This window comes from Pecten maximus, unplaced genomic scaffold (assembly GCF_902652985.1).
Source record: "Pecten maximus unplaced genomic scaffold, xPecMax1.1, whole genome shotgun sequence".
Classification (NCBI taxonomy): Eukaryota; Metazoa; Mollusca; class Bivalvia; order Pectinida; family Pectinidae; genus Pecten; species Pecten maximus.
This window is the reverse complement of record NW_022983045.1, coordinates 122,819-150,247: the sequence shown is the minus strand read 5'-3', so window position 1 is coordinate 150,247 and position 27,429 is coordinate 122,819. Positions and strand designations below refer to the sequence as shown.

Here is a 27,429-nt window from a genome sequence, read left to right as displayed (position 1 = left end):
AAGTTTGATTATCAAGTTTATTATGCTTTAGATTACTAAGAACTTATAAATAAACTTATTTTCGACATTAAAAGACAATATGCTCTTCCTGTGTTCATTAAGATAACATCAACAATATACTCGATTCTTATATACAATTTACGATAAGCAATCAACTTTTTTTTTTAAAAACACTCTTAAAAGAAATTCAAGGCATAACCATTTCCCACTCGTCATATAAAAAAGCATTAGAATTTGAATGAAATTAATCTATAAAATAATCTAATAAAATATATGTGAACTAGAAGATATTAATGATGTTGATGCAGATAGAGTGAAAACAAAACAAGAATTACAAAATATAAGATATAATAACTAAAAAAGTACTATAATTTCAAACAACAAACAAACAAATTGTTTTTTTAAATCTAGAAAACAGAAATTACACAAAGTCAATACCAATGATAGAGAAAGAAAATGGAGATAAAATAACTAAGCAGGCAGAAATTCTCGATAATAAAAAAAAAATTATTTACAAAATTTCATAAGATCAATAGCTAGCCGAAAAAAAATTAGTTTTGATCAATTAAATTCATACTGATCAAACGGTTTCATTTCAGGAGGCTATATTGTGGAAAACACTCGAATATTTTACGATATCATGCAATATGCAGAAAATAAAAATATACCTGGAATGTTGTTAATTATTGACTTTCAAAAGGCTTTTGACTCTAGGGAGTTCATTGAAAAAGTTTTCGATTTTTTTTTTAATTTGGGAAAGATATTAAGAAAAAGGCGAAAGTTCTACAAAACAAATCAAGCTCAGCTATTAATCAAGGGAGAAATTTGTCTCCATTTTTCTGATGTAGGCAGGGGAGCCAATTGATTATATATGCTTATAATGTGTGCTAAAATTTTAGCCGTTAGAATAAGTAACAATAATGATATAAAAAGTATTTATGTTGATAATTTCCTATTTTACTGCCTCAATATGCGGATGACACTTCACTGATCTTGGATGGAACAGAGGAATCTCTTAAAGAATCTATTGACGAATTAAAATTTTTTGCAAATATATCTGGATTTAAAATAAATGTATCTAAAACCCAGGCTATTTGGATTAGAAGCAAAACGATAGTGTTGAAGTTGTCTACCCTGAATTGAATCTACAGTGGGGAATATTTACACTTTTAGGATTGAGTTTCATGTTAATCTACATCGTATACCTAAACTAAATTAACGAAAACATTTTTGAGTAAAGTTAAAGGCACTTATTAGAACGAGTTTTAACTCCAATAGGTAGATCTCATATTATAAAGGCATTACTAATTTCTCAGTTCAATCATCTTCTTGCCAAATCCAGATAAGAATTTTCTGAAAAAAAAAATAAACACAGAACTGTACTATTTTGAAGAATTTCAACAGGTCTTTGATATTGATACAAACGTCCTTAAATATAGAGGACTTATTTCAGCTGTTCGAAGTCATATTCAGAAACATAATATCCTATCTACCTATTTATATCAATTTATATGGAAATACTTTTTCGCAGTAAATTATTGTAACCGTTCTGTAAAAAATATCGAAAACCCAGAAATAATGTTTTCTTCAGAATTATTTCGACTACTTATGTTTCAGTTAGTCAACTAAAGTGGTAAGTCTCCAGGATAAATTATACGGAAACTAGTGTCAGCTTCATTTAGACGTAAAACATTTCGTTCCGTAAGGAACGATAACTTTGTTATCGCCCATCACTACACTATAGGTTACCCAAGAAGTTCCGAATAATTCGGTTCTCGCTGAGAACCACTATGAGTAATGTGTTGATTCAACAATCCTATTATATATTTATTAGTCAATTTTCGATATGCAAAGGCAAATAATTAATTCATATAACTATCACTTCTTTTCGCCAAAAGTGAGATATTACCAATACAAATGACGATTTTAGTGGGTAAAAGGTCGGCAAAGAGAGAAAATATATATCCTATATTGTAATTATGGTGCAGGTTGATTGTAGTCTTATTCAGGATCTTAGAACGTAACAACCAAGGGGCTAGAGACAATGTGATGATTTCTTATTCCCTGATCTGTCGGGGTAAATTTCTCGCAAAAGGGATTCCCTGACCAACTTCTATTTTTGTTCAAAGCAAGCATCCGACCATTAATATGATACGGAATTACAGGTCTACTGAATACAGGTCTACTGAATACAGGTCTACTGAATACAGGTCTACTGAACACAGGTCTACTGAATACAGGTCTACTGAACACAGGTCTACTGAATACAGGTCTACTGAACACAGGTCTACTGAATACAGGTCTACTGAATACAGATCTACTGAATACAGGTCTACTGAATACAGATCTACTGAATACAGATCTACTGAACACAGGTCTACTGAACAAAGGTCTACTGAACACAGGTCTACTGAACACAGGTCTACTGAACACAGGTCTACTGAATACAGGTCTACTGAATACAGGTCTACTGAACACAGGTCTACTGAACACAGGTCTACTGAACAAAGGTCTACTGAATACAGGTCTACTGAACACAGGTCTGCTGTATACAGGTCTACTGAACACAGGTCTACTGAATACAGGTCTACTGAATACAGGTCTACTGAATACAGGTCTACTGAACACAGGTCTACTGAATACAGGTCTACTGAACACAGGTCTACTGAATACAGGTCTACTGAACACAGGTCTACTGAACACAGGTCTACTGAATACAGGTCTACTGTATACATGTCTACTGAATACAGGTCTACTGAACACAGGTCTACTGAATACAGGTCTACTGAACACAGGTATACTGAACACAGGTCTACTGAATACAGGTCTACTGAATACAGGTCTACTGAATACAGGTCTACTGAACACAGGTCTACTGAATACAGGTCTACTGAACACAGGTCTACTGAACAAAGGTCTACTGAACACAGGTCTACTGAATACAGGTCTACTGAATACAGGTCTACTGAACACAGGTCTACTGAATACAGGTCTACTGAATACAGGTCTACTGAACACAGGTCTACTGAACACAGGTCTACTGAACACAGGTCTACTGAATACAGGTCTACTGAATACAGGTCTACTGAATACAGGTCTACTGAACACAGGTCTACTGAATACAGGTCTACTGAATACAGGTCTACTGAACACAGGTCTACTGAATACAGGTCTACTGAACACAGGTCTACTGAATACAGGTCTACTGTATACATGTCTACTGAATACAGGTCTACTGAACACAGGTCTACTGAACAAAGGTCTACTGAAATCAGGTCTACTGAACACAGGTCTACTGAACACAGGTCTACCGAATACAGATCTACCGAATACAGGTCTACTGAATACAGGTCTACGGAATATAGGTCTACTGAATACAGGTCTACTGAACACAGGTCTACTGAACACAGGTCTACTGAACACAGGTCTACTGTATACATGTCTACTGAACACAGGTCTACTGAACAAAGGTCTACTGAATACAGGTCTACTGAACACAGGTCTACTGAACACAGGTCTGCTGTATACAGGTCTACTGAACATAGGTCTACTGTATACATGTCTACTGAATACAGGTCTACTGAATACAGGTCTACTGAACACAGGTCTACTGAACACAGGTCTACTGTATACATGTCTACTGAATACATGTCTACTGAACACAGGTCTACTGTATACAGGTCTACTGAATACAGGTCTGCTGTATACAGGTCTACTGAACACAGGTCTGCTGTATACAGGTCTACTGAACACAGGTCTACTGTATACATGTCTACTGAATACAGGTCTACTGAATACAGGTCTACTGAATACAAGTGTACTGAACACAGGTCTACGGAATACAGGTCTACTGAACACAGGTCTACTGATACAGGTCTACTGAATACAAGTGTACTGAACACAGGTCTACTGAATACAGGTCTACTGAATACATGTCTGCTGAATACAGGTCTACTGAATACAAGTGTACTGAACACAGGTCTACGGAATACAGATCTACTGAACACAGGTCTACTGTATACATGTCTACTGAATACAGGTCTACTGAACACAGGTCTACTGAACAAAGGTCTACTGAACACAGGTCTACTGAACACAGGTCTACTGAACACAGGTCTGCTGTATACAGGTCTACTGAACACAGGTCTACTGAACACAGGTCTACTGAACACAGGTCTGCTGTATACAGGTCTACTGAACACAGGTCTACTGAACACAGGTCTACTGAACACAGGTCTACTGAACAAAGGTCTACTGAACACAGGTCTACTGAACATAGGTCTACTGAATACAGGTCTACTGAATACAGGTCTACTGAACACAGGTCTACTGAACACAGGTCTACTGAATACAGATCTACTGAATACAGGTCTACTAATACAGGTCTACTGAACACAGGTCTACTGAATACAGGTCTACTAATACAGGTCTACTGAATACAGGTCTACTGAATACAGGTCTACTGAACACAGGTCTACTGAATACAGGTCTACTGAATACATGTCTGCTGAATACAGGTCTACTGAATACATGTCTGCTGAATACAGGTCTACTGAATACAAGTGTACTGAACACAGGTCTACGGAATACAAGTCTACTGAACACAGGTCTACTGAACACAGGTCTACTGAACACAGGTCTACTGAATACAGGTCTACTGAACACAGGTCTACTGAACACAGGTCTACTGAATACAGGTCTACTGAACACAGGTCTACTGAATACAGGTCTACTGAACACAGGTCTACTGAATACAGGTCTACTGAACACAGGTCTACTGAATACAGATCTACTGAATACAGGTCTACTGAACACAGGTCTACTGAACACAGGTCTACTGAATACAGGTCTACTGAACACAGGTCTACTGAATACAGGTCTACTGAACACAGGTCTACTGAACACAGGTCTACTGAATACAGGTCTACTTAAATGAAAATTATATCGGAATATGCGTATCCAAATATGTCGACATCCTTTTAAACATGTATTCATATGAATGATAACTTGGAAGTAGAACAAATGATAATTTAAAACTTACGAAGTGTCCTATTGGAAGGGGCCCGACTTCCTGCTACCCGGAAATCCAGCTGTAATTGATGAATTATAGATTTTCATAAAATTATAATAATTAATAATTATAATTATAAAAGAATACTTTGTAGGGAATCTTTATTGTTTTTTTTTTGTTACAATATAAGAATCATCAATTTTATGTTTTTGTTGTTTTTTGTGTTTTTTTGCCATTTAATTTGATAGATATAACAGATATTTGTAGCATACGAAAGACATTCCACTTATAAGGAAACCAAATGTATAAAAGAGGTTAAAATCAGCATAACAGTAAATACTTACATGATCATAAGAATAACAATAGCAAGGTATAATAAGTGAACATAAGTAAATGGATACTTCATAAAACATGCATGCATAATATTGCATGAAGTGTTTAACACGTTTTGCATTACAATGTATTTGAAAAGATATTTTCATACATTCTGATGGAGTTAGACAAGGTGACATAACTCCCTGTAAAAACGTGAGCGACCTTGACACACTTAAATCATCAACAAACGACATGTCAACTAACCTCAGTATATCTACTTTCAGCGAAGGATATATGTACCAGAGAGCATGATATATTAAATTTGTTTTAATGCTTACGCAAGAACATGTAATCGAACCATTGGCATCTGGATTACTAGGCTTACGCCCTACCGATCGAGCTAAAGGAAATATCTCTCTAGTCTATATTGTGGCTAGTATTTACAAGGTTATTATGTATAAAAATTGATCCTGATATAGCGGTATATCAAACTCTAAATTATTAGTATTATAACTATTATCTATAATTTCGTTATTTTCAGAAAAGTTTCACTTGGCATTCTGGCTATCATTATCTTAATTTCGTTGATAGGTGAGGTTAAAAGGAACAGCTCATAAAACATTGACAACTTTGCCAGATGGTGCCAGTAGTGAGCTCATTACGTAGAAATTGAAAGGGTTTGGTAATGTAGCTACACATGAGGCAACATTACAGAAAGTCTATTCCAAAACTCAGCAAGAAGTGAGTCTGAAGTAACCTTTGCTTGTTGACTGCATTACAATTTCCCATGAAAAGTGGTCATACTGAGGAAACTGCCATTCTCTGTTATTACTGTTATTCTCAGATCGATATTCTAAAGAACCACACTCGGCATTGGTATGATGCAGCAGGGACATTCGAGACATTGGTCAGACCAGGTTACTGAATTAGCCAGTAGATTTAAATATCTAGAAACTAAAGTTGATTGCAATTCTTTCGGGAAATATCCAATGTCATTACCAGAACAAAGGATCTGGGAATTAGAAGGAAAGGGATGAAAATCCACAGAAGAAAAAAAATGAAGGTAAGCGTCCTACAAAAACCAAATCAAAAGATCAACCTCCACTGTTGTTGGGAAGATAGGGGAGATGATAAAGTGGACCCAGAGAGAGACAGATTAGTAAGTGAGGCTAATGAAGATGAGATAAAAATCTGTGGTACATCTGTTATGTGTCTAGTGGATACAGGATTAATGGTATTTACATGTAGTAAGAAATTATTTAAGTCACTGACAGGAGATTTACAGCTGAGATCATTGAACGATTTTGAAGTATAAGTATATTGTGCTAATGGTTTAGACTGAAACAGAATGTCTAATCAAGCACGACATTTTTTTTTGTCCCTATGCAGGTAGTATCCGAAAATGCAACAAAGAAGTTCCTGTAATCATAGATTAATAGAATTTTTTCCTACCTTGAGGGTGTGACAGAGAAATCTCAACCTGAGGGGGAGATTCTTGAATGTCTTGCCGAGGGTTTGGACATTCAAGAATCTCCCCTGAAGGTTGATATTTCTTTGTTACACCCTCAAGATAGGGAATTATTATTTTTCTCCCACCTCTTTTCTTTATGTGTTTTCCCATCGGCGATATCCGTTTGTTTGTAAACAAGTACACATGGGCGTAAGAATTTCATCTGTCAGGCAGTGTACTTCACGCCTCAAAATATTTGCATACCAACATCTTTACGCAAGAAAAAGTAGGTCTCAAATAATTCACAGCTATTTATTTTATCAGGTACTTTCAGTTATACATTAAAATTGCATTATGCAAACAACATTAATTGTTTTGTCATTATAACAGCAGTATATGTCTCTGTAGCATTAAACATGTCAAAAAAACCGCGGGAAATATGCACACATTTCCATTCATCCATTTCACGTGGGGTGACATCACTCACTCATCACTGTCCGACTCGGAGTAAATCACACGAGGTCGCTTTGAAATCGACTTTGTGTTGTCATTATGGCTGTGGAAATGGAGGTTAAATGTTCCCCCACTGATGGTGGATCCATAAAATACCGATCTTGTGACATCGGACGGAGTTGGGCACAAGGAAATGCTGTTGTGCGATCTTTTTACTTGTGACAGTTGAACAATTTTGTCGCGATCGGTGCAGGTAGGTGCACTTGTGCTCTCAGTTTCAGTTGTAGGCCTACAGTTGGGGGATTCATTTGTATTTGAAAGAATGTCAGACATTTTTTTTGTTTTTGGAAACTGTTCAGTTGTCTGTAGTTGTTTAGAGACTTGGGGTTTTTGTGTCCAGTGATGTGGACTGCCTGAGTGTCGGGCAATTTGTTTGTTGACGTAGCAGACGACGTAATGTAAACAAAAAAAGTAGTTCCGGTAGTAATTCCGGTGAAGAAAGTGAGCGCGTGCAATCTGTCACACCCTAGGGTATGACAGATTGCACGCGCTAAAAAAGACAGAGAAATCTTGTACACTCAAAACGGGAGACAAATCAGTGAAAGGTGGGAGAATCAAGTGTCCCGAGATTGTTTTGGTGTCTATGGTCGATATAGATGCCAGAGATTCGCAAACAAACGTGTCATATTGTGCTAGCTATCTTATTTTTTTTCATTTGATTTTGATTGGTTTGTAATTCTATTTTTTTTGTGAGATGATAGTTAATCATAACACAAAATGAAGTTTAGATAAATAAACATAAATAATGATACACATTCATGCATCTTTTTTAAAAACACAAATACAAAAATGGATATGACTGACGTTACGATTGATTTACAATGTATGACTAATTAAACATTATTGTTACGACAAAAATGACGAGATACACCCACACATTGTTTTCGATCTTTACTCCTTAGAGCAGGTTATGTAGCTTGAGTTTGTTAGTTTTTTTGTGTGTGTAAACTGTCTTTATACTGCTCACATAATGCACAAAACCGTCTAACTGATCTGCCGCCATTTTTTAAACATCAACAAAGCTTCACTTTTGTGGTTTTAGTGCAAGAGTTCCAGAATTGATGGGACAATCCTTTTCCAAGAAAAGGACAAGGTTTTTTTTTGTATTTATGTGCTAAGAAGTACAACATAATGGCAAAAGACGTTTTTTGGCATTATGTGTTTTTTTCACTTAAGTAGTGTATGTATTTTGTCCTAAAACCGCCGCCAATAATTAACAGGGTTAATTTATTGGACGTCTAATAACAACTTAGGATGAAAGACGTCAGGCCCTGGTGATTTGTTGGGATTCAGTTTTTTTATGGCCTTTTTATGGTGGCTGATTTCTGCCATTTCGTTGTTTCGTTCTGGCGCCTCGACAGAACGATAATCTTCGTCTTTTCGCTCCCGATAATTAGTGTTATAGCGCCGCGCAATAACCAAAAGACGCCACAACTCGACGCGAAATAACGAAAACGTGAAGCCGCTATTAGCGGGGCGAGTTAATTCGCCCCGCTAATCAGCGTCTTTTCGCCCCGCCATAACGCTGTTTATCGTTATGGCGCCCAGATAAACAGCGTCTTTTCGCACCGACAAGACAATAATTATCGTCTTTTCGCCCCGCTGTTTATCGTTATGGTGCCCCGCTAAACATCGTCTTTTCGCCCCGCCCTAACGCTGTTTATCGTTATGGCGCCCGCTAATCATCGTCTTTTCGCCCCGCCATAACGCTGTTTATCGTTATGGCGCCCCGCTAAACATCGTGTTTTCGCCCCGACAAGACGATAATTATCGTTATGGCGCCTTCCGGCTAGTCATGCGCTGAGCAATCTTTCATAGAAGATGGCGGAGCAAAACAGTTACACCAGCCTTTTGAACGGAGACAATACCACTAATATCCTTTTTATTTAGCTTTAATAACCTTTTAGGTGGGTTTTAAAATGGTTTGGTACACATTGTACCGCTTATGTTCACATGTGCTGTTTTATATATGTTCGAATATACGGTTAAGTTGCTTTTTCAATTTTACATTTTGAAATCATAATTTATATTCAGTAAAAATGTGTAACATGTTGTTAAATACAATTTCTGATAATTTTCCTTAAACATTGTCAGAACAGGATCAAATTAGAGAATATCATTTTGCTGGCTACACGTACTCCGAGATTATTCTCTTTCTTTTCTACCGACATCACGTGTCTATAAGGTTTGTATGTTTGTTTTTCAGACTATTTGGACAACGCTTTAATGTATTTTGAATGAAAGAGCATTGCATGTTATATATAGTGAGTTTACAAAGCCACGTTTATATTTATGTAATATTAATTATAAGCTGTTATTTTAGCTGTAGACAACGACATCGGATACTCAGATCACTAGGTCTTCGTCGTCAGCATGCGGTAACGGATGACGTCGCTCAAGCTATACAGGTAAGTGTATCCTCCTTATTTGGTAAAATACATACCTGGTGAAAAGTATCATTTTATTCAGCTCAAATACTCACTTCTGATAAGTTATTCCAGTATGATTTATAATGAAGCCCTGATAAGTCGGGGCGCCAGAACGAAACAACGAAATGGCAGAAATCAGCCACCATACCTTTTTAATTTTTTTTCTTTGTTGATGTCAGGAATTGAATTTCTCTTCCGTCTTGCAGTGAAGATATTTTTTCCATTTTTTGTTGTTTTATTCGAATGGATCGGAGATGTCTTCTTCACGGGTATTTTGTCTTCTATTAGTATTGTAATGGTTTCAAGAAAGACATTCCAAGACTAGTCCGGAGACTTGTCTTCAAATATTGCAGGCCAGTTGATTTTGTCTAATTCTTCACGAAAAGAATCGTATTGCCCCCTGAGGTATTTTTTTTCCCACAATGTGTTGTTGGTGTTTGGCGTGCAATGATAAAGTTAAAACTAATTACAATGTGTTCGCTCTTCCCAATTCCTGGTAGGTAATTGATATCTTCGACCATTCCTTCCTCGTTTGTAAAAATGAGATCTAGTAAGGAAGGTTGTTGATTCTGTCTATATCTCTTAGGTTGTAGTACGTTTTGATATAGGAAGGTATCCCTAATACATTCAAGATATTCGGTTGATATGTGTGTCTCTGATGTGATGGTTATCCAATTTGACCAATTTATTTCGGGCAAGTTGAAATCTCCCGCTACCAAGACATGACTCGTTTTAATTGAGGAGAATTCTGACATGAAGTTCAGTAATTTTTTAGGGTTGTCGATATTAAGGATAAACATGTTTTCTCCGTTTTCAAATTTTAGGTCACAAACGATATATTCTTCAAAGGATGATTGGAGTTGAATTTCGTCAATGATGATGTCCAAATTTTCCGAGATGTAAATAGCAACACCTCGCCCCTTATCCTTTCCTAGGAAGGTCCTGTATCCCGCCATGTCGTAGAAGGCACTGTTAACGGAGAGAGTCTTGAATTTCTGTTGTATTTCAGTTAAAATTAGTATATCAGGTGTCTTTTCCTGCATCAGTACTTTTAATTCTTCTTACTTTACAACGGGCAGAGTATCGACATTTGAATAGAGTACGAGGAGGTTCTTTTGTAAATTGCTGTCGTTCCGGTTAAAACTTGTATCCTCTTGATTGTTGTTGATTGACACATTTGGGTTGGATTTTTTAAACAGTTGAGACTGTGGGATACCTCCAATAACAGTTTTGTCGGGGTCTCCGTCTGTAATGAATGTATCCATGTAATAATCAGCGGAGGCATTGAGGTTAAGGTGATGGAGTGAAGCGTTACCTCGTATAGATGATTTTTTAGCGGCCGTGTTTTCGTCACGTCAATTTTACCTAGGCGGAAATGTGCTGTAATTTGGAGGTCATCTACATCTAGACTGGAAGGTCAGGTTCATCTAGTCTTTTCTTGTGATTGCCTCCACCTGATTTCTCTGGCACGTTGAATAGAATGGTGTTTGTGTTTCTTCTTTTCCTGTTATCTAATTCCCTAACTCGATCATCGATTTCTTTTGTTAGGTCGGTTTTGACTTCTTGGACAACTGTTACTCGCATGTCCTTGACTGCCCCCTCCAATGTGGAGATTTTTCTTCATGAGTGTGTTGAAGCTTGCTAACTTGATCTTCGAGTTTCCCTAGTCTGTGGTCGTTAGACACTTTGACCTCGTTAAGTGTTCTACTTATGTTTTCAAGGACTGGTTGCGTGTTCTTACAGCTTTTACAAGACCAGGTAAATCCCTCTAGTCTACCACTTTCTATTAAGTTGAACACTTCTGACTTTAGTTTTGAACATTCAGCACAAAATAGCAAGCCACACCCATCACATGTTATGAATGGTACTCCACGTTTTAGGTTCGTGTCACACCAGGCATAGATGGCATCTCCCGAAGATCTGTGGATTTTTTGGTACTCTATTTTCTATTATTGCTCAATAGCACGGTTACCATGCAAAGTTGAGTTTATCGAATTTCAGTAATGTAGTGAATTGTATTAACCAGTATGTTGGTACCCCAGTAAATAATTTACATAAGACTAGATATTGTTAATAGTGTACATGTATTTTCACACAGTCTTCAAATAGTCAGAATGGTTAACGCTCTAGCACGGTTACCATGCACAGTAGCGTCACAGTCCTTTACTGGTAGTATGATGCACGATACGCCAATAACACAGTTTGGTTTCAACTTCACATATATCATGTTACAATTTGTGTAGCAAATTTACATCAATACTGCTGGTCTTGTATGTTTGGTCGTGCGTGTCTAGTCCGGTATAGTAACTGACATTGATATATAATATTTACAGGTTTATAAAGCACACCTATTGGGATAGGAAAGGCCAGCACGGTTTGGTTTGTTTGTTTTTGTTTAACGTCCTATTAACAGCCAGGGTCATTTAAGGACGTGCCAGGTTTTGGAGGTGGAGGAAAGCCGGAGTACCCGGAGAAAAACCACCGGCCTACGGTCAGTACCTGGCAACTGCCCCACGTAGGTTTCGAACTCGCAACCCAGAGGTGGAGGGCTAGTGAGAAAGTGTCAGTACACCTTAACCACTCGGCCACCGCGGCCCCTGAATTTATATTGTATTTATACAACATTTTGTTATAGATCATTATTGTTTTGGTTTGGTTGATTTAGTTTAACGTCCTATTAACAGCTCAGGTCATTTAAGGACGGCCTCCCGTGAGTGCGACATGCATGCGTGTGGCGAGTGCGTTTGTGTGTTTTGGTAGGCTGCGGTATGGTAAGGTAAGTGATAGGCCGGAAGTTTTGCCGATTTATAGAGCTATTTTACTGAAACATACTGCCGAAGACACCCAGCAGCACACCCCACCCGGTCACATTATACTGACAACGGGTGAACCAGTCGTTCCACTCCAAAGCAACTACCATTTTCTATCTTATCTCTAATTTTTTTCTATTTGATCTCGGCCAGGGGGCAGAACCCAAAGCCTTCCTCACAGGGGCGAACGCTCAACTAAAGGCCAAAAGTGAGGCATTGTCAAGGGAAACATTAGGAAGAAGAAAGTTGTTAAGAAAGAAGAGAAAAGATGAGATCCCTAGTTTAGTCGCCTCTTACGATCATGCAATGGGGGCAGCAGGTACAATTCTTACGCCCTACCTGCAGGGCAGGACCATGCAAGAGCCTTTGTGCTCATATATTACATTTTATCAAAACTCAGTATAGTAACAATACAGCAATATTGCTAATAGGTGATATGCTGGTTTATACTGGTTGGTACTAGCTCATATCGTTCGAAGTGGCACTTAGAATGTCCTGTTCATGTATTCACAATACCTGAAGCGACCATCTTCATTCAGCTGTTCAGCTGCTACATGCATCTACACACAACAATTAAGATCTTTGTAATCTATGAAAGTATTCGCAATCAAGCTTGTAGCACGATCAAGTTTCCAACCTTAAATCATTTTTGTTTTCAATTACTTTGTTACATTACTGTTCAATATATCATTTACAGTTTATAGTTCTAAGTTCAATCCGGTAAGATTATTATCAATTAAAAAATCAAAACGATTTTTTGTTAATCTTTCCTCGCTGCGGTAATTCTAACGTGTTGTAGGCTCCTGTTCAATAAATATAAGTACATAATATAGTAAATTAAGAATTCAGAGACAAAGGCGATTTCATTAATTGCTTTCTTGTCGGCTTTTGTCGGTAATAAGTGAGACCCGCTGCGTGCATGGGGAGTAGAGCAAATGTAATGGTTTTTCATTTCTCGACTTTTCGGGAAAATTTTCTGGGACAAGGATTATCTGACTAACCTTGTTTTTATTTTTTATTAGCAAACACACTTTTATTATATCCGGTCATTGATATGATACGGAGATATAGGTCTACAAAATACAGGTCTACTGAGATGAAAATTATTTCGGAATATGCGTCTCAAAATATGTCGACATCCTTTTAAACATTTATTAATATGAATGATAAGTTGAAAGTAGAACAAATGATAATTCAAAACTTACTTGTAGTCCGCGGTGAGTAATAATCTTCTACATCTGACTCAGGAGCTGTAATTGATGAATTATAAATAAAATGACGAGTGAAAGAGGAGCAAACAATTAATACTGTATTGGGGATCTCTATTGTGTTTTTGTTTTCGTTTTTTTTCATAATTTAAGCAAATCAAATGTAAAAAAGAGGTTAAAATCAGCATAACAATAAATACCTAGATGATCAGGAAACATAAGAATAACAACAGTACGATATAACAGGTGAGCATTAATACATGGATACTTCATAAAACATTCACCCATAATATTGCATTAGATGTTTAATACGTATTGCATTACAATGTATTAAAAATGATATTTTTCACAAATTCTATTAAAATAAGTTGACATAACTCCTCGTTATAATCTCATAACTAGATTGGGCGACCTTGACACATCTTAAAACACCAACAGACAATATGTCAGACGAAATATCAACTAAATTAGGTATATCTAGACTTACTTTGCTTTAAGCAGAGGGTATATGTAACAGAGAGCATGATATATCAAATTTATTTTAAGTCCTCTTCAAGGGATCGAACCCGGGATCTCTTGATTACTAGTCGTATTCTCAAACGATCGAGCTAAATAGAAGATCTATTTAGCTTATATTGCTACTAGTATTTACCAGGGCTACATACAGAAAAAATGGTAGTGATAGAGCGGTAAATAAGACTCGAAATTATTATTATGGTTATTTATAATTTTTCATTTGACATTCTAGCTATCATTGTCTCGTGGATAGGTGGGATTAACAGGGTTAATTTATTGGACGTCCATTGATTACAGGAGAAATAATTCATATTTATAAATGAATTATGTTTCTAGTGCTTAATTCGTAGATCGGCGGTGTTTTAAATGTCCGTCACTTGCACGTTTCTCCATTCCATTATCAACTGCCTTACACCACACTGACTCTTTATTTCTATCGGAATCTTTGTTGCAGTAGCGAACTAGGTTTCACCTCGTATTCATTCATTTCGATCAGATCTTGCTAATACAATTGCTTAACTCTCGTAGATTTCAGTTGTTTAGATTGACGTGGATGGCGTCATTTGTCGTCCGTCTTTAACAACTTACATTTTCGACTTCTTCTCCACAACCGCTCAACCAAATTCAATGAAATTTAGCAGGAATCTTCCATAGCTGGCCAAATGTCAACCACAATTGTGAATTATATGTTCTCCAACCCCATGGGGCCACAGGGTCGTGACTAACATTTCAAAAATCTTCTCAAGTCCCAGATATGGTGGAATCAAATACTCCTCACAGGTAGAAAGGTCTTAAGGTGCTTAACCAAAATTGTGAACTTCATGACCCTGGGCCTTATGTTTGCCCCTCAGGATGGGGTAACATTTGCTAGAGTTTATATAGGAAAATAACATGTTTGACTATCATTTGTTTCATTTCTATTGGAATTCATTCTAATTTGGCTAGGATAATATCAGCATGGGATGATAGTTTCATAGTATGCACATGTTGGATCTGACTGACCCCCAGGGGCTGATGGGCGGGGCTAAAAAGGGTCAAATTAGCTTAGATTTCAAAAGCATCTTCCCAAGGCCCAAATAAGGTAAAATCAAATACTCTTCTTAAATGGAAGAGTCTTAAGATGCTTTACCAAAATAGTGAATTGCATGACCCTGAGGTATCATGTTTATCCCCGGGGAGGGGCTAAACTTTACTGAAGTTTATACAAGGAAATCACATTTTTGAACATCAATTGTTTCATTTTTATTGGAATTAGCAGTTTTTGATGGAAGTTTGCTGGTATGCACTGTTTGGCCGAACTGACCCCCAAGGGCTGATGGGAGTGGTCAAAAACGGTCAGTCACATTTACAGAAATATTGCAATGCTCAGATGAACGATGAACGCCCATGGGCCTCTTGCTGCTATAGTTCTTTTCGGGTAAGACATTCAGTTCTCAATGCAGAGAATAGGGTTTTAATCAGAAATGTAAACCTAAGGTTAAAATAAAAGTTACTGACAAGTGGAATAATATTATCCAAACCTCATAAGGACAAACCAGTGTGCAGTGTCAAGCTGAAACACAGTGTGCGCTCAGGTAGAGTTTGAACTGTTCATCGGAACATACTGTTACAATTGCACGAAATGAAGCGGAGCCACATGAATCTATTGTACGACCTTTGAACGATAACATGTCTGATTCAAGTTCGAACTCGAGGCTAGAGGAAGTGTCATATTAAGTACCTAGGACCACTCGACAAGGTATCAGGGTATCTATAAATTGGTCTGACAATCTACATATCAGTGTTGGGACTAGTCACAGGGATAAAACGGACTGGTTTGAGGATATACAGGCAAGTCCTGTAGGAAACGAATTCGTAGTAAGGGAACAAAGCCCAAGGCACTCTAAAAGATTGCGTAAACCTCAAGATCGATTTAGGGAATGGCATATGGGCCAAATTGTTGAAGAGAACTGGGTTTTATGATACAAATGTATGGGCAATTTTCTAATTTCAGTAGCTTGTTTCATTAAATGAAATATTTTGAATGATTTGGTTTCAGACTGGAGATAAGGAGAAAAATTCTGATACACGTTCTTCTCAACCTTATTGTCTTTCCCCAAAACCATTATTTGATAATTATTTATGTACTTATAGTAATGCAATTTTATTTGCTAATGATACTGATACAGATTTAAAACGAGCTGGAAATTAATGAATTTTTTCTTGTTGACATTCTTGTTTTCTTGTAATGAGAAATTACGAACTAAGAATGTTGGGACGACATTTTTAAACAGGGGAATAAGTATTTACTAAACTCATACATGAAAATTATATGATTTTATTGTGATTTACATGTTGACCTCTAATACTCTATACATACTTCATTTATATCGGAGATATTCAAAAAGTAACAGTATACATGTAATAATAATGATATCATTAGGAATAGACATAAAGGTATATTTGAGTATGAATTAGTAATATTTAAGTTGGTTTACTAAACGGAAACGTAAGTCTGATGTTAACTGTAAATCAAACTTTGATATTGGATCCGGAATATTCTATCATAGTGATGAAAACACAACAACTTTCTTTCGTATTTTATGTCAAGAAAAATATAAACTGTTGAAAGTAAAGTTTTTGAAATATTAAAAACACTTTACAAGATAGTACAAGATAGTTCCAATCCAGTTTCAGAGAACACCAACAACTTGCCAAATATATTTTTGTTTGTTCCCAATTTCTATTTTTTACGTGGTTTGTTAAGTCTTTAAATCAAATTAATGCTACCATACATTTTTCAATGAAAAATACTAAACTTGAAGTGCCAGATCTATTCAGCTATTTTATATAAGGTTTTCTAATAAAAAAATCATTAATATGATATAGAATACTGATAAAATGCTACCTTCCGTAAAAAAAGATTTCCAATCGAATGGAAGTCCTACGTTTGATTACAGAACGTAAGTGTTATCCCCCTGTAAGTAGTCAGGAGTTGATCTGTGACACCAGAAAAACTACAGAGCAACATGATGAAATATCAAGGGAAGATAACTCATTTTTATGTGATAAAAAAGGACAATTATACATTGTATTATTTCTACTTTCATAGTAAGATTTTTTTTATTCTATAATCTAAGGGAAGGTTCGGGACAATGCATTAGGCCTGGCAAATTATCTTGAGTATGCCCATCATTGGCAATTATCGTAGCATGCTTTATACATGAATGGATATCTATTATATATTAACATGACTTTTAACCTCTTTCATTGATTACATACAATGTAAAATATATAAAAAACAAAAACAAAAACAAAATAAGGTCCCAACGAAACGCTGGATCTCCGAACCTGGGTTGTGAAGGTGTACACACGTGTGGGCAACCCTTACACGGGTGACGGAGACCGTTCCTTTTACAATTGAATTAATTATCAAATACCTTATTATACCTTACTTAGTTTTCATTCTCATCGTCATAATTAACGAGCATTTTCCGGGCTTAACATTCAAGCAAATTCATCATGAATGGGTGATGTCCCAGAAGCGAAAACGCAAATATGAATTCAGTTGCTAGATAGACAGAATTTACAGGTAACTACGTTTGTCGTACACTAAAAAAATGCTTTTTACGTAATATACGGTTTAATCACGAATAATGAAAATTTCTTTTTGAAATCTTGGATTGCAATCAATTTTATAAGCGTTAGATATATAAATAGCTGCCGGGTAGTAGTACATTTTATCAATCTATACTTACTGTTATCGTCACGTAACCTCCGATTTTCTCCTGCAATTGATAAAAGAATCGACCGGTTAAACATGACAATCATTCTAGGATATCTAGTTTTGTTTTCGCTTTTTTTTTCTCGAACATCAGCATTCAATGACTTAATGTGATATAGAGTACTGATAAAATGCTACCTCCCGAGAAAAAAAGATTTCCAATCGAACGGAAGTCCTACGTTTGAGTACAGGTCCACACAACTAATTTAGCCAATCAGCTTGTGTTTCACCTGAACCAAGTCCCAGAAGAAAATGGGTTTCTTGGGTTTGTAGCTATTTACTGAGTAAATAACACATTGGTACTTTCTATATACGGGAATAAGAGTAGGGTCTTAAGATTAGAAAAATCAAAAATATACACTCCTGGTATAAATAGAACGATATAGGTTTCAAGGTGTAAAAAAGGAGGGAATTCCCCAGGTGGGGGTTCCCTGTCCATTGAACATAGCCGGGTTACTGTCTACCAAGTACTGGTGAGCTCTTATATGCTATTAAACCTATCCAATAACATCATTTTTCTGGTAGGGAAATCTTTAAACTTTAATTTCATGTAAATTTCCCAAAATTTGAACATCAAATGAGCGATTGAGGGGGTGGAGTCTTTGGTAATAACATACATGCATAGTGAAATGACGCAGGGGCCTTGTAGGGTTTTCGACACCAGGAAAACTACACAGCAACATGATTAAAAATCAAGGGGAGATTACTCATTTTTTGTGATAAAAATGACAATGATGCGTTGTATTATTTTAACTTTCATGGTAAGGTTATTTTTTCGTTATTCCATAATATAAAAATCTATCATAATCTATCACTGCAAGAAAGGTTATATGATTTTCTAATGTGAAAATTGTTTATCATGATAAATGTTGGTATTTCTCAATATTTTGATGAGATAAAAAAATACCCCCAATAAAATTCTTACTGGTAGGTGAATTTATCAACGAAAATAATATTCTCAAAGCAAAACATTATTTTTTTACAGAGAATTGCGCCATTTGTTCTATTCTTTCTTTTTTGTTGAAATAATCATTTATTTGAAAACGTCCATGTTTTCTTTAAAAGTCTAAAGATGAAAAAATCAGCATGGAAAGGCAGAGGAATTTTTTGCGACAATGCAAATGGTGCCGCATAGATCGCTCATATCAGTTTTCAGGACATTCTGTTTATTATTTATTGACAATGTGTTATCTTCTTAACATAATATACTCGATACTTTATTATAAATTATACAATTTTACACCAATAGATATCATATAGATAAATCAATGAATTTAAACCTATGCTATATTTTAGGATTATGTTTGAGGAGAGCTTTCCGTAGTCGCAGCAGGTATAAGGACACGCTATAGTGAGGCCAAACATGAGCTATTCCAAGTGACGACTATCGGGGGGGGGGGGGGGGGGGGGGGGGGGGAGAGAGAGAGATATCGGAACGAAACAAGTGAAGACTTTGGAGCGTAAATGTCGGTACTGAACTGACAGGTATCATATCTCACTTACTGCAATAAGAATACTTTCAAGGATTGAATAATTATATGAAATATCTTATTAGCCTTATACTTTGTTTTCATTCCGATCGTCATGATTAACGAGATATTAACGAATATTTTCTGGACTAAACATTGAAGCTAATTTATTATGAATGAATGATATCCGGCCACGAAGCGAAAGCGCAAAATCTTAATTCTGTTGCTATATAGACATTGATGCAGAGGTGACCACGACGTGTGTCGAAAACCAAAAACTGCTTTACGTAATATAAGCATTGATCACGAAAAATCAAAATTTCTGTTAGAAGCTTGGATGTATAAATAACTGCTGGTTAATAGTATTGCTTATCAATTTATACTTACTGTTAACTTCACGGTGCCTCCTCCGTTCTGCACCTGCAATTTGTAATAGAATCGACCGGATACAAATTGACGATCTCTCTAGGATATCTTGTTTAGTTTTTATTCGGACATCAGCATTCAATGACTTAATGTGATATGAAACATTGATCAAAATGCTCCGTCCCGTGAAAAAAAATGATTTCCAAACGAACGGAAGTCCTACGTTTGATTACAGTATGTAAGTGTTATCCCCCTGTAAGTAGTCAGGAGCCATGTTGATCTGTGACTCCAGAAAAACTACAGAGCAACATGATGAAATATCAAGGGAAGATAACTCATTTGTATGTGATAAAAAACGACAATTATACATTGTATTATTTCTACTTTCATAGTAAGATTGTTTTTATTCTATAATCTAAGGGAAGGTTCGGGACAATGCATTAGGCCTGGCAAATTATCTTGAGTATACCCATCATTGGCAATTATCGTAGCATGCTTTATACATGAATGAATATCTATTATATATTAACATGACTTTTAACCTCTTTCATTGATTACATACATTGTAAAATATGAAAATAACAAAATAAGGTCCCACCGGAAGGCTGGATCTTCGAACATGGGTTGTGAAGGTGTACACACGTGTGGGCAGTCCCTTACACGTGTGACGAAAACCGTTCCTTTTACAATTGTATAAATATATCAAATACCTTATTATACGTTACTTTGTTTTCATTCTCATCGTGATGATTAACGACATATTAACGATTATTTTACGGACTAAACATTCAAGCTAAATTATAATGAATAGATAATATCCCAGAACTCAAATCTTAATTCAGTTGCTAGGTAGAGAGTGATGCAGAGGTGACCACGTGTGTCTTACACAAAAAACTGCTTAACGTAATATAAGCATTGACCACAAAAAAAAATTCTTGTTGAAATCTTGGCTTGCACACAACGTGATAAGCGATAGATATATAAATGCCTGCTAGGTAGAAGTACATTTTATCAACCTATACTTACTGTTATTGTCACGTGACCTCCATTCTTGTATTACAATCGATAATAGAATCGACTGGATTAGAATTATAAATCTTTATATGATAACTTGTTTTATTTTTACTCGAACATCAGCATTCGATGACTTAAAATGATATGAAGCACTGATTAAAATAATATCTCCCTAGAAAAAAGGTTTCTAATCGAACGTCGCACCTACGTTTGAGTACAGTAGTAGTCAGGAGCCATGTTGATTTTTGACACCAAGAAAACTACAGAGCAACATGATTAAAAATCAAGGGGAGATAACTAAAAGAAAATGATAAGGATGCATTGTATTATTTTTACTTTCATGGTAAGATTATGTTTTCTTTATTCCATAAATAATTATCACAATCTATTACTGCAAGATAGGTTATATGATTTCTCATATACATGTTCCATTTCCATATATTTATTAATTTCGATATAATAAAATTCTTACTTGTAGGTGACTTTTCTCTACTAAAATAAGATTATGCCAGCGAACACTAAACATTTACAGAGAATTCTTATATTTGTTTTATTCTTATTTTGAAATATTCACTAATTTGAAAACGCCCATGCTTTCTCCAAGAAGTCTAAAGATGAAAAAAATTTACATGGAAAGGCACAATATTTTGCAACAATGCAAATGGTGGCTCAAAGATCGCTCATGTCAACTTTCATGAGATTCGGTTCATTATTTTCTGACCGTGTAGTATCCCCTTAGTGTAATCTACTTAATTCTTCATTATACATCATACAATTGTACAACATTGAATATTTTATTGATAAATAAATGTCGTGCGGGTGTCAGTACATAGTCAATTTTCTAAGAGAGTGGACTCAAGAGCTAAATACACAGAATTGTGGCGTTTGTTTCATTCTTATTTTGAAATAATCACTTTTTGAAAACATGCATGCTTCCTGCAAAAAGTCCAGAAATTAAGAAAATAAACATGGGAAGGCAGAGCAATATTTTACAACCAATTAATGATGGCGCAAAGATCGCTTATTTCAAGTTTCGTTTATTTTTTTCCTGACCGTGTTGTATCATCTTTACATAATCGACTTGATACTTTATTTATACATCATACAATTTTACAGCAATGGATATCATGGAGATAAATAAATGTCAAACAAAATACTCATACTTGAAGCAGCACACAATCGACTATTCTTCTTTTAGTGTAAAAGTAAACATACCTTTGAATATCGTTAAAATTGTCAATGGTTGAACTTATGGCATGCTTGATTTGTTGAAACATTCATTTAATATAGCATAAAATATAATATAGTGAAGATATTCTCTGCAAAAATGATATCTATAGGATCGTGTTAGTAAATGGAAGATTTAATCCAATTAAAAAGTGGTTAAACGTAAGTAAATATTCTGCAAACAGGTCTAGTTCATATTGACACCAAAGCATCACACTCTCAAGTTTTACACCTGATTAGATCAGATAGGATGGATATACGTATTTTAAAACCACACGTGCCTACTTTAAAATCATATAAAATCGAAATTTGTTTCGCTTCAATGCTATTTTCGATATTTTCAGGTTGTAAAGTTTTGTATGGTCGAAATGTCTGTGTGATCTGTGTGTTAAGTGTATAGGCCTTAGTAAAATGTCGGTAAATGGAATTTATGACAAAATTTAAACATAATTGAAACTTGCCACAGGAAACTATGTTCCTGATTGAAGTGTTTTTTTAATGTTCGTTATTTGTTCCTGGCATTCTCTTTGCTGGTTCGTACGTGTTTTCTGACACTCCAGCAATCTAATATGATTCTTCGTCTCGTTCTCTTTACATGCCTGAATCAAAATAGCCCCCTGCTTTTCAGCTTCCTCCTTTATTTCTCGTACTCTAGACTTTATCAAATCAGATGCTTCTCTGTGTTTCTCCTTGTTTTTAGCTATCTCCTTTTAGACATCACTAGTACCTTTTAATATCGAAGGAAGGTAAACATCGTCTTTTCGCCCCGTCATAACGCTGTTTATTGTTATGGCGCCCCGCTAATCATCGTCTTTTCGCCCCGCCATAACGCTGTTTATCGTTATGGCGCTCCGCTAAACATCGTCCTTTCGCCCCGACAAGACGATAATTATCGTTATGGCGCCTTCCGGCTAGTCATGCGCTGAGCAATCTTTCATAGAAGATGGCGGAGCAAAGCAGTTACACCAGCCTTTTGAGACAATACCACTAGTATCCTTTTTATTTAGCTTTGATAACCTTTTAGGTGGGTTTTAAAATGGTTTGGTACACATTGTACCGCTTATGTTCACTTGTGCTGTTTTATATATGTTCGAATATACGGTTAAGTTGCTTTTTCAATTTTGCATTTTGAAATCATAATTTATATTCAGTAAAAATGTGTAACATGTTGTTAAATACAATTTCTGATAATATTCCTTAAACATTGTCAGGACTGGATCTAATTAGAGAATATCATTTTGCTGGCTACACGTACTCTGAGATTATTCTTATTCTTTTCTTCCGACATCACGTGTCTATAAGGTTTGTATATTTGTTTTTCAGACTATTTGGACAACGCTTCAAATATTTGTTTTTTACCACATCATTGATTCCCTCTTGATGAGGATGTTATATCTTTAATGTATTTTGAATGAAAGAGCATTGCATGTTATATTTAGTGAGTATACAAAGCCACGTTTATATTTATGTAATATTAATTATAAGCTGTTATTTCAGCTGTAGACAACGACATCAGATACTCAGATAACTAGGTCTTCGTCGTCAGCATGCGGTAACGGATGACGTAGCTCAAGCTATACAGGTAAGTGTATCCTCCTTATTTTCTCTTCTGTCTTGCAGTGAAGATATATTTTTCAGTTTTTTGTTGTTTTATTCGAATGGATTTTTGGGCCTCTTTATTTAGATGAGACTTCCATCTGGATTTGTTCGGAGATGTCTTCTTCACGGGTATTTTGTCTTCTATTAGTATTGTAATGGTTTCAAGAAAAACAATCCAAGACTTGTCCGGTGGCTTGTCTTCAAATATTCTAGGCCAGTTTATTTTGTCTAATTCTTCACGTGAAGAATCGTATTGCCACTTGAAGTAGTTGTTTCACAATGTGTTGTTGGTGTTTGGCGTGCAATGATAAAGTTAAAACTAATTACAACGAGGTCGCTCTTCCCAATTCCTGGTAGGTAGTTAATATCTTCGGCCATTCCATCCTCGTTTGTAAAAATGAGATCTAATAAGGACGGTTGTTGATTTTGTCTATATCTCGTAGGTTGTAGTACGTTTTGATATAGGGAGGTATCCTAATACATTCAAGAAATCCGGTTGATATGTGTACCTCTGATGTGATAGTTATTCGATTTGACCAATTTATTTCGGGCAAGTTGAAATCTCCCGCTACCAAGACATGAATCGCTTTAATTGAGGAGAATTCTGACATGAGGTTTAGTAGTTTTTGAGAGTTGTTGATATTAAGGATCAACGTGTTTTCTCCCTTTTCAAAATTTAGGTCACAAAAGATATATTCTTCAAAGGATGATTTGAGTTGAATTTCGTCAATGGTGATGTCTAAATTTTCCGAGATGTAAATAGCAACGCCTCGCCCCTTATCCTTTCCTAGAAAGGTCCTGTATCCCGCCATGTCGTAGAAGGCACTGTTAGCGGGGAGGGTCCTAAATTTCTGGTGTATTTCAGTTAAATTTAGTATATCAGGTGTCTTTTCCTGCATCAGTACTTTAAATTCTTCTTACTTTACAGTGGTCATAGTATCGACATTTGAATAAAGTACGAGGAGGTTCTTTTGTAAATTGCTGTCGTTCCGATTAAAACTTGTATCCTATTGATTGTTGTTGATTGACACATTTGGGTTGGAGTTTTTAAACAGTTGAGACCTCGGGATACCTACAATAACAGTTTTGTCGGGGTCTCCGTCTGTAATGAATGTATCCATGTAATAATCAGCGGAGGCATTGAGGTTAAGATGATGGATTGAAGCGTTACCTCGTACAGATGATTTTTAGCGACCGTGTTTTCCTTACGTCAATTTTATCTAGGCGGAAATGTGCTGTAATTTGGAGGTCATCTACACCTAGTCTGGAAGGTCAGGTTCAGCTAGTCTTTTCTTGTGATTGCCTCAACCTGATTTCCCTGTTGAATAGAATGGTGTTTGTGTTTCTTCTTTTCCTGTTATCTAGTTCCCTAACTCGATTATCGATTTCTTTTGTTAGGTCGGTTTTGACTTCTTGGACAACTGTTACTCGCATGTCCTTGACTGCCCCCTCCAGTGTGGATTTTTACTTCATGAGTGTGTTGAAGCCTGCTACCTTGATCTTCGAGTTTCCCTAGTCTGTGGTCGTTAGACACGTTGACCTCGTTAAGTGTTCTACTTATGTTTTCAAGGATTGGCTGCGTGTTCTTACAGCTTTTACAAGACCAGGTAAATCCCTCTAGTCTACCACTTTCTATTAAGTTGAACACTTCTGACTTTAGTTTTGAACATTCAGCACAAAATAGCAAGCCACACCCATCACATGTTATGAATGGTACTCCACGTTCTAGGTTCGTGACACACCAGGCACAGATGTCATCTCCCGATGATATGTCTTTTTTTGGTACTCTATTTTCCATGCAAAGTTGAGTATATCGAATTTCAGTAATGTAGTGAATTGTATTAACCAGTATGTTGGTACCCCAGTAAATAATTTACATAAGACTAGATATTGTTAATAGTGTACATGTATTTTCACACAGACTTCAAATAGTCAGAATGGTTGACGCTCTAGCACGGTTACCATGCACAGTAGTATACCAGTCCTTTACTGGTAGTATGATGCACGATACGCCAATAAGACAGTTTGGTTGGTTTCAACTTCACATATATCATGTTACAATTTGTGTAGCAAATTTACATCAGTACTGCTGGTCTTGTATGTTTGGTCGTGGGTATCCTGTCCGGTATAGTAACTAACATTGGTATATAATTTTTACAGGTTTATAAAGCGCACCTATTGGGATAGGATAGGCCAGCACGGTAACCATGCCAGGAATCATTATAATAACTATTGTCGAAGTATAACTAACATATCATATGGTGGTATAGATGGTAGTATTGATGGATGTGTATATTTGGTTGACTACCAGGACGACTTCCATGCCAGTTTGTATTTATACAACGTTTTGTTATAGATCATTATTGTTTTGGTTTGGTTTATTTTGTTTAACGCCCTATTAACAGCTAAGGTCATTTAAGGACGGCCTCCCGTGAGTGCGACATGCATGCGTGTGGTGAGTGCGTATGTGTGTTTTGGGAGGCTGCGGTACGGTAAGGTAAGTCTTCTTGTGATAGGCCGGAAGTTTTGCCGATTTATAGAGCTACCTTACTGAAACATACTGCCGAAGACACCCAGCAGCACATCCCACCCGGTCACATTATACTGACAACGGGTGAACCAGTTGTTTCACTCCAAATATGCTGAGCGCTAAGCAGGAGTAGCAACTACCATTTTTAAAGACTCCGGTATATCTCGGCCAGGGGGCAGAACCCAAAGACTTCCTCACAGGGGCGAACGCTCAACTAAAGGCCAAAAGTGAGGCATTGTCAAGGGAGACATTAAGAAGAAGAAAGTTGTTAAGAAAGAAGAGAAAAGATGAGATCCCTAGTTTAGTTGCCTCTTACGATCATGCAATGGGGGCAGCAGGTACAATTCTTACGCCTTACCTGCAGGGCAGGACCATGCAAGAACCTATGTGCTCATATATTACATTTTATCAAAACTCAGTATAGTAACAATACAGCAATATTACTTATAGGTTATATGCTGGTTTATACTGGTTGGTACTAGCTCATATCGTTCGAAGTGGCACTTAGAATGTCCTGTTCAGGTATTTCACAATACCTGAAGCGACCATCTTCATTCAGCTGTTCAGCTGTTACATGCATCTACACACAACAATTAAGATCTTTGTAATCTAGGAAAGTATTCGCAATCAAGCTTGTAGCACGATCAAGTTTCCAACCTTAAATCATTTTTGTTTTCAAAATTACTTTGTTACATTACTGTTCAATATAGTATTTACAGTTTATAATTCTAAGGTTAATCCGGTTAGATTATTATCAATTAAAAAATCAAAACGATTTTTTTGTTCATCTTCCCTCGCTGCGGTTTTTCGGGAAAATTTTCATGGAAAAGGATTATCTGACTAACCTTGTTCTTATTTTTTTTATTAGCAAACACGCTTTTATTATATCCGGTCATTGATATGATGCGGATATACAGGTCTACAAAATACAGGTCTGCTGAGATGAAAGTTATTTCGGAATATGCGTCTCAAAATATGTCGACATCCTTTTAAACATTTATTCATATGAATGATAAGTTGAAAGTAGAACAAATGATAATTCAAAACTTACTTATAGTCGGTGGGTAACTCTGTCCAACTGTCACAGGAACTGTAATTGATGAATTATAAATAAAATGACGAGTGAAAGAGGAGCAAACAATTAATACTTTATTGGGGATCTCTATTGTGTTTTTGTTTTCGTTTTTTTTTTTTTTTATAATGAGCATA

General features: G+C 36.2%; 1 protein-coding gene across 1 annotated transcript; it reads right to left on the bottom strand.

Annotated features, from left to right (window-relative positions):
• Positions 1–551: 551 nt before the first annotated feature.
• On the bottom strand, positions 552–27,428 carry LOC117321341. Its single transcript, XM_033875798.1, has 6 exons — positions 27,272–27,428; positions 19,872–19,904; positions 17,990–18,019; positions 13,734–13,778; positions 5,042–5,090; positions 552–1,353 (listed from the first exon to the last, which is right to left on the bottom strand). The coding sequence occupies exons 1-5, from the start codon at positions 27,426–27,428 to the stop codon at positions 5,050–5,052; spliced, it is 306 nt and encodes a 101-aa protein (XP_033731689.1). The 3' UTR covers positions 552–1,353; positions 5,042–5,049.
• Between the last annotated feature and the right edge of the window lies 1 nt (position 27,429).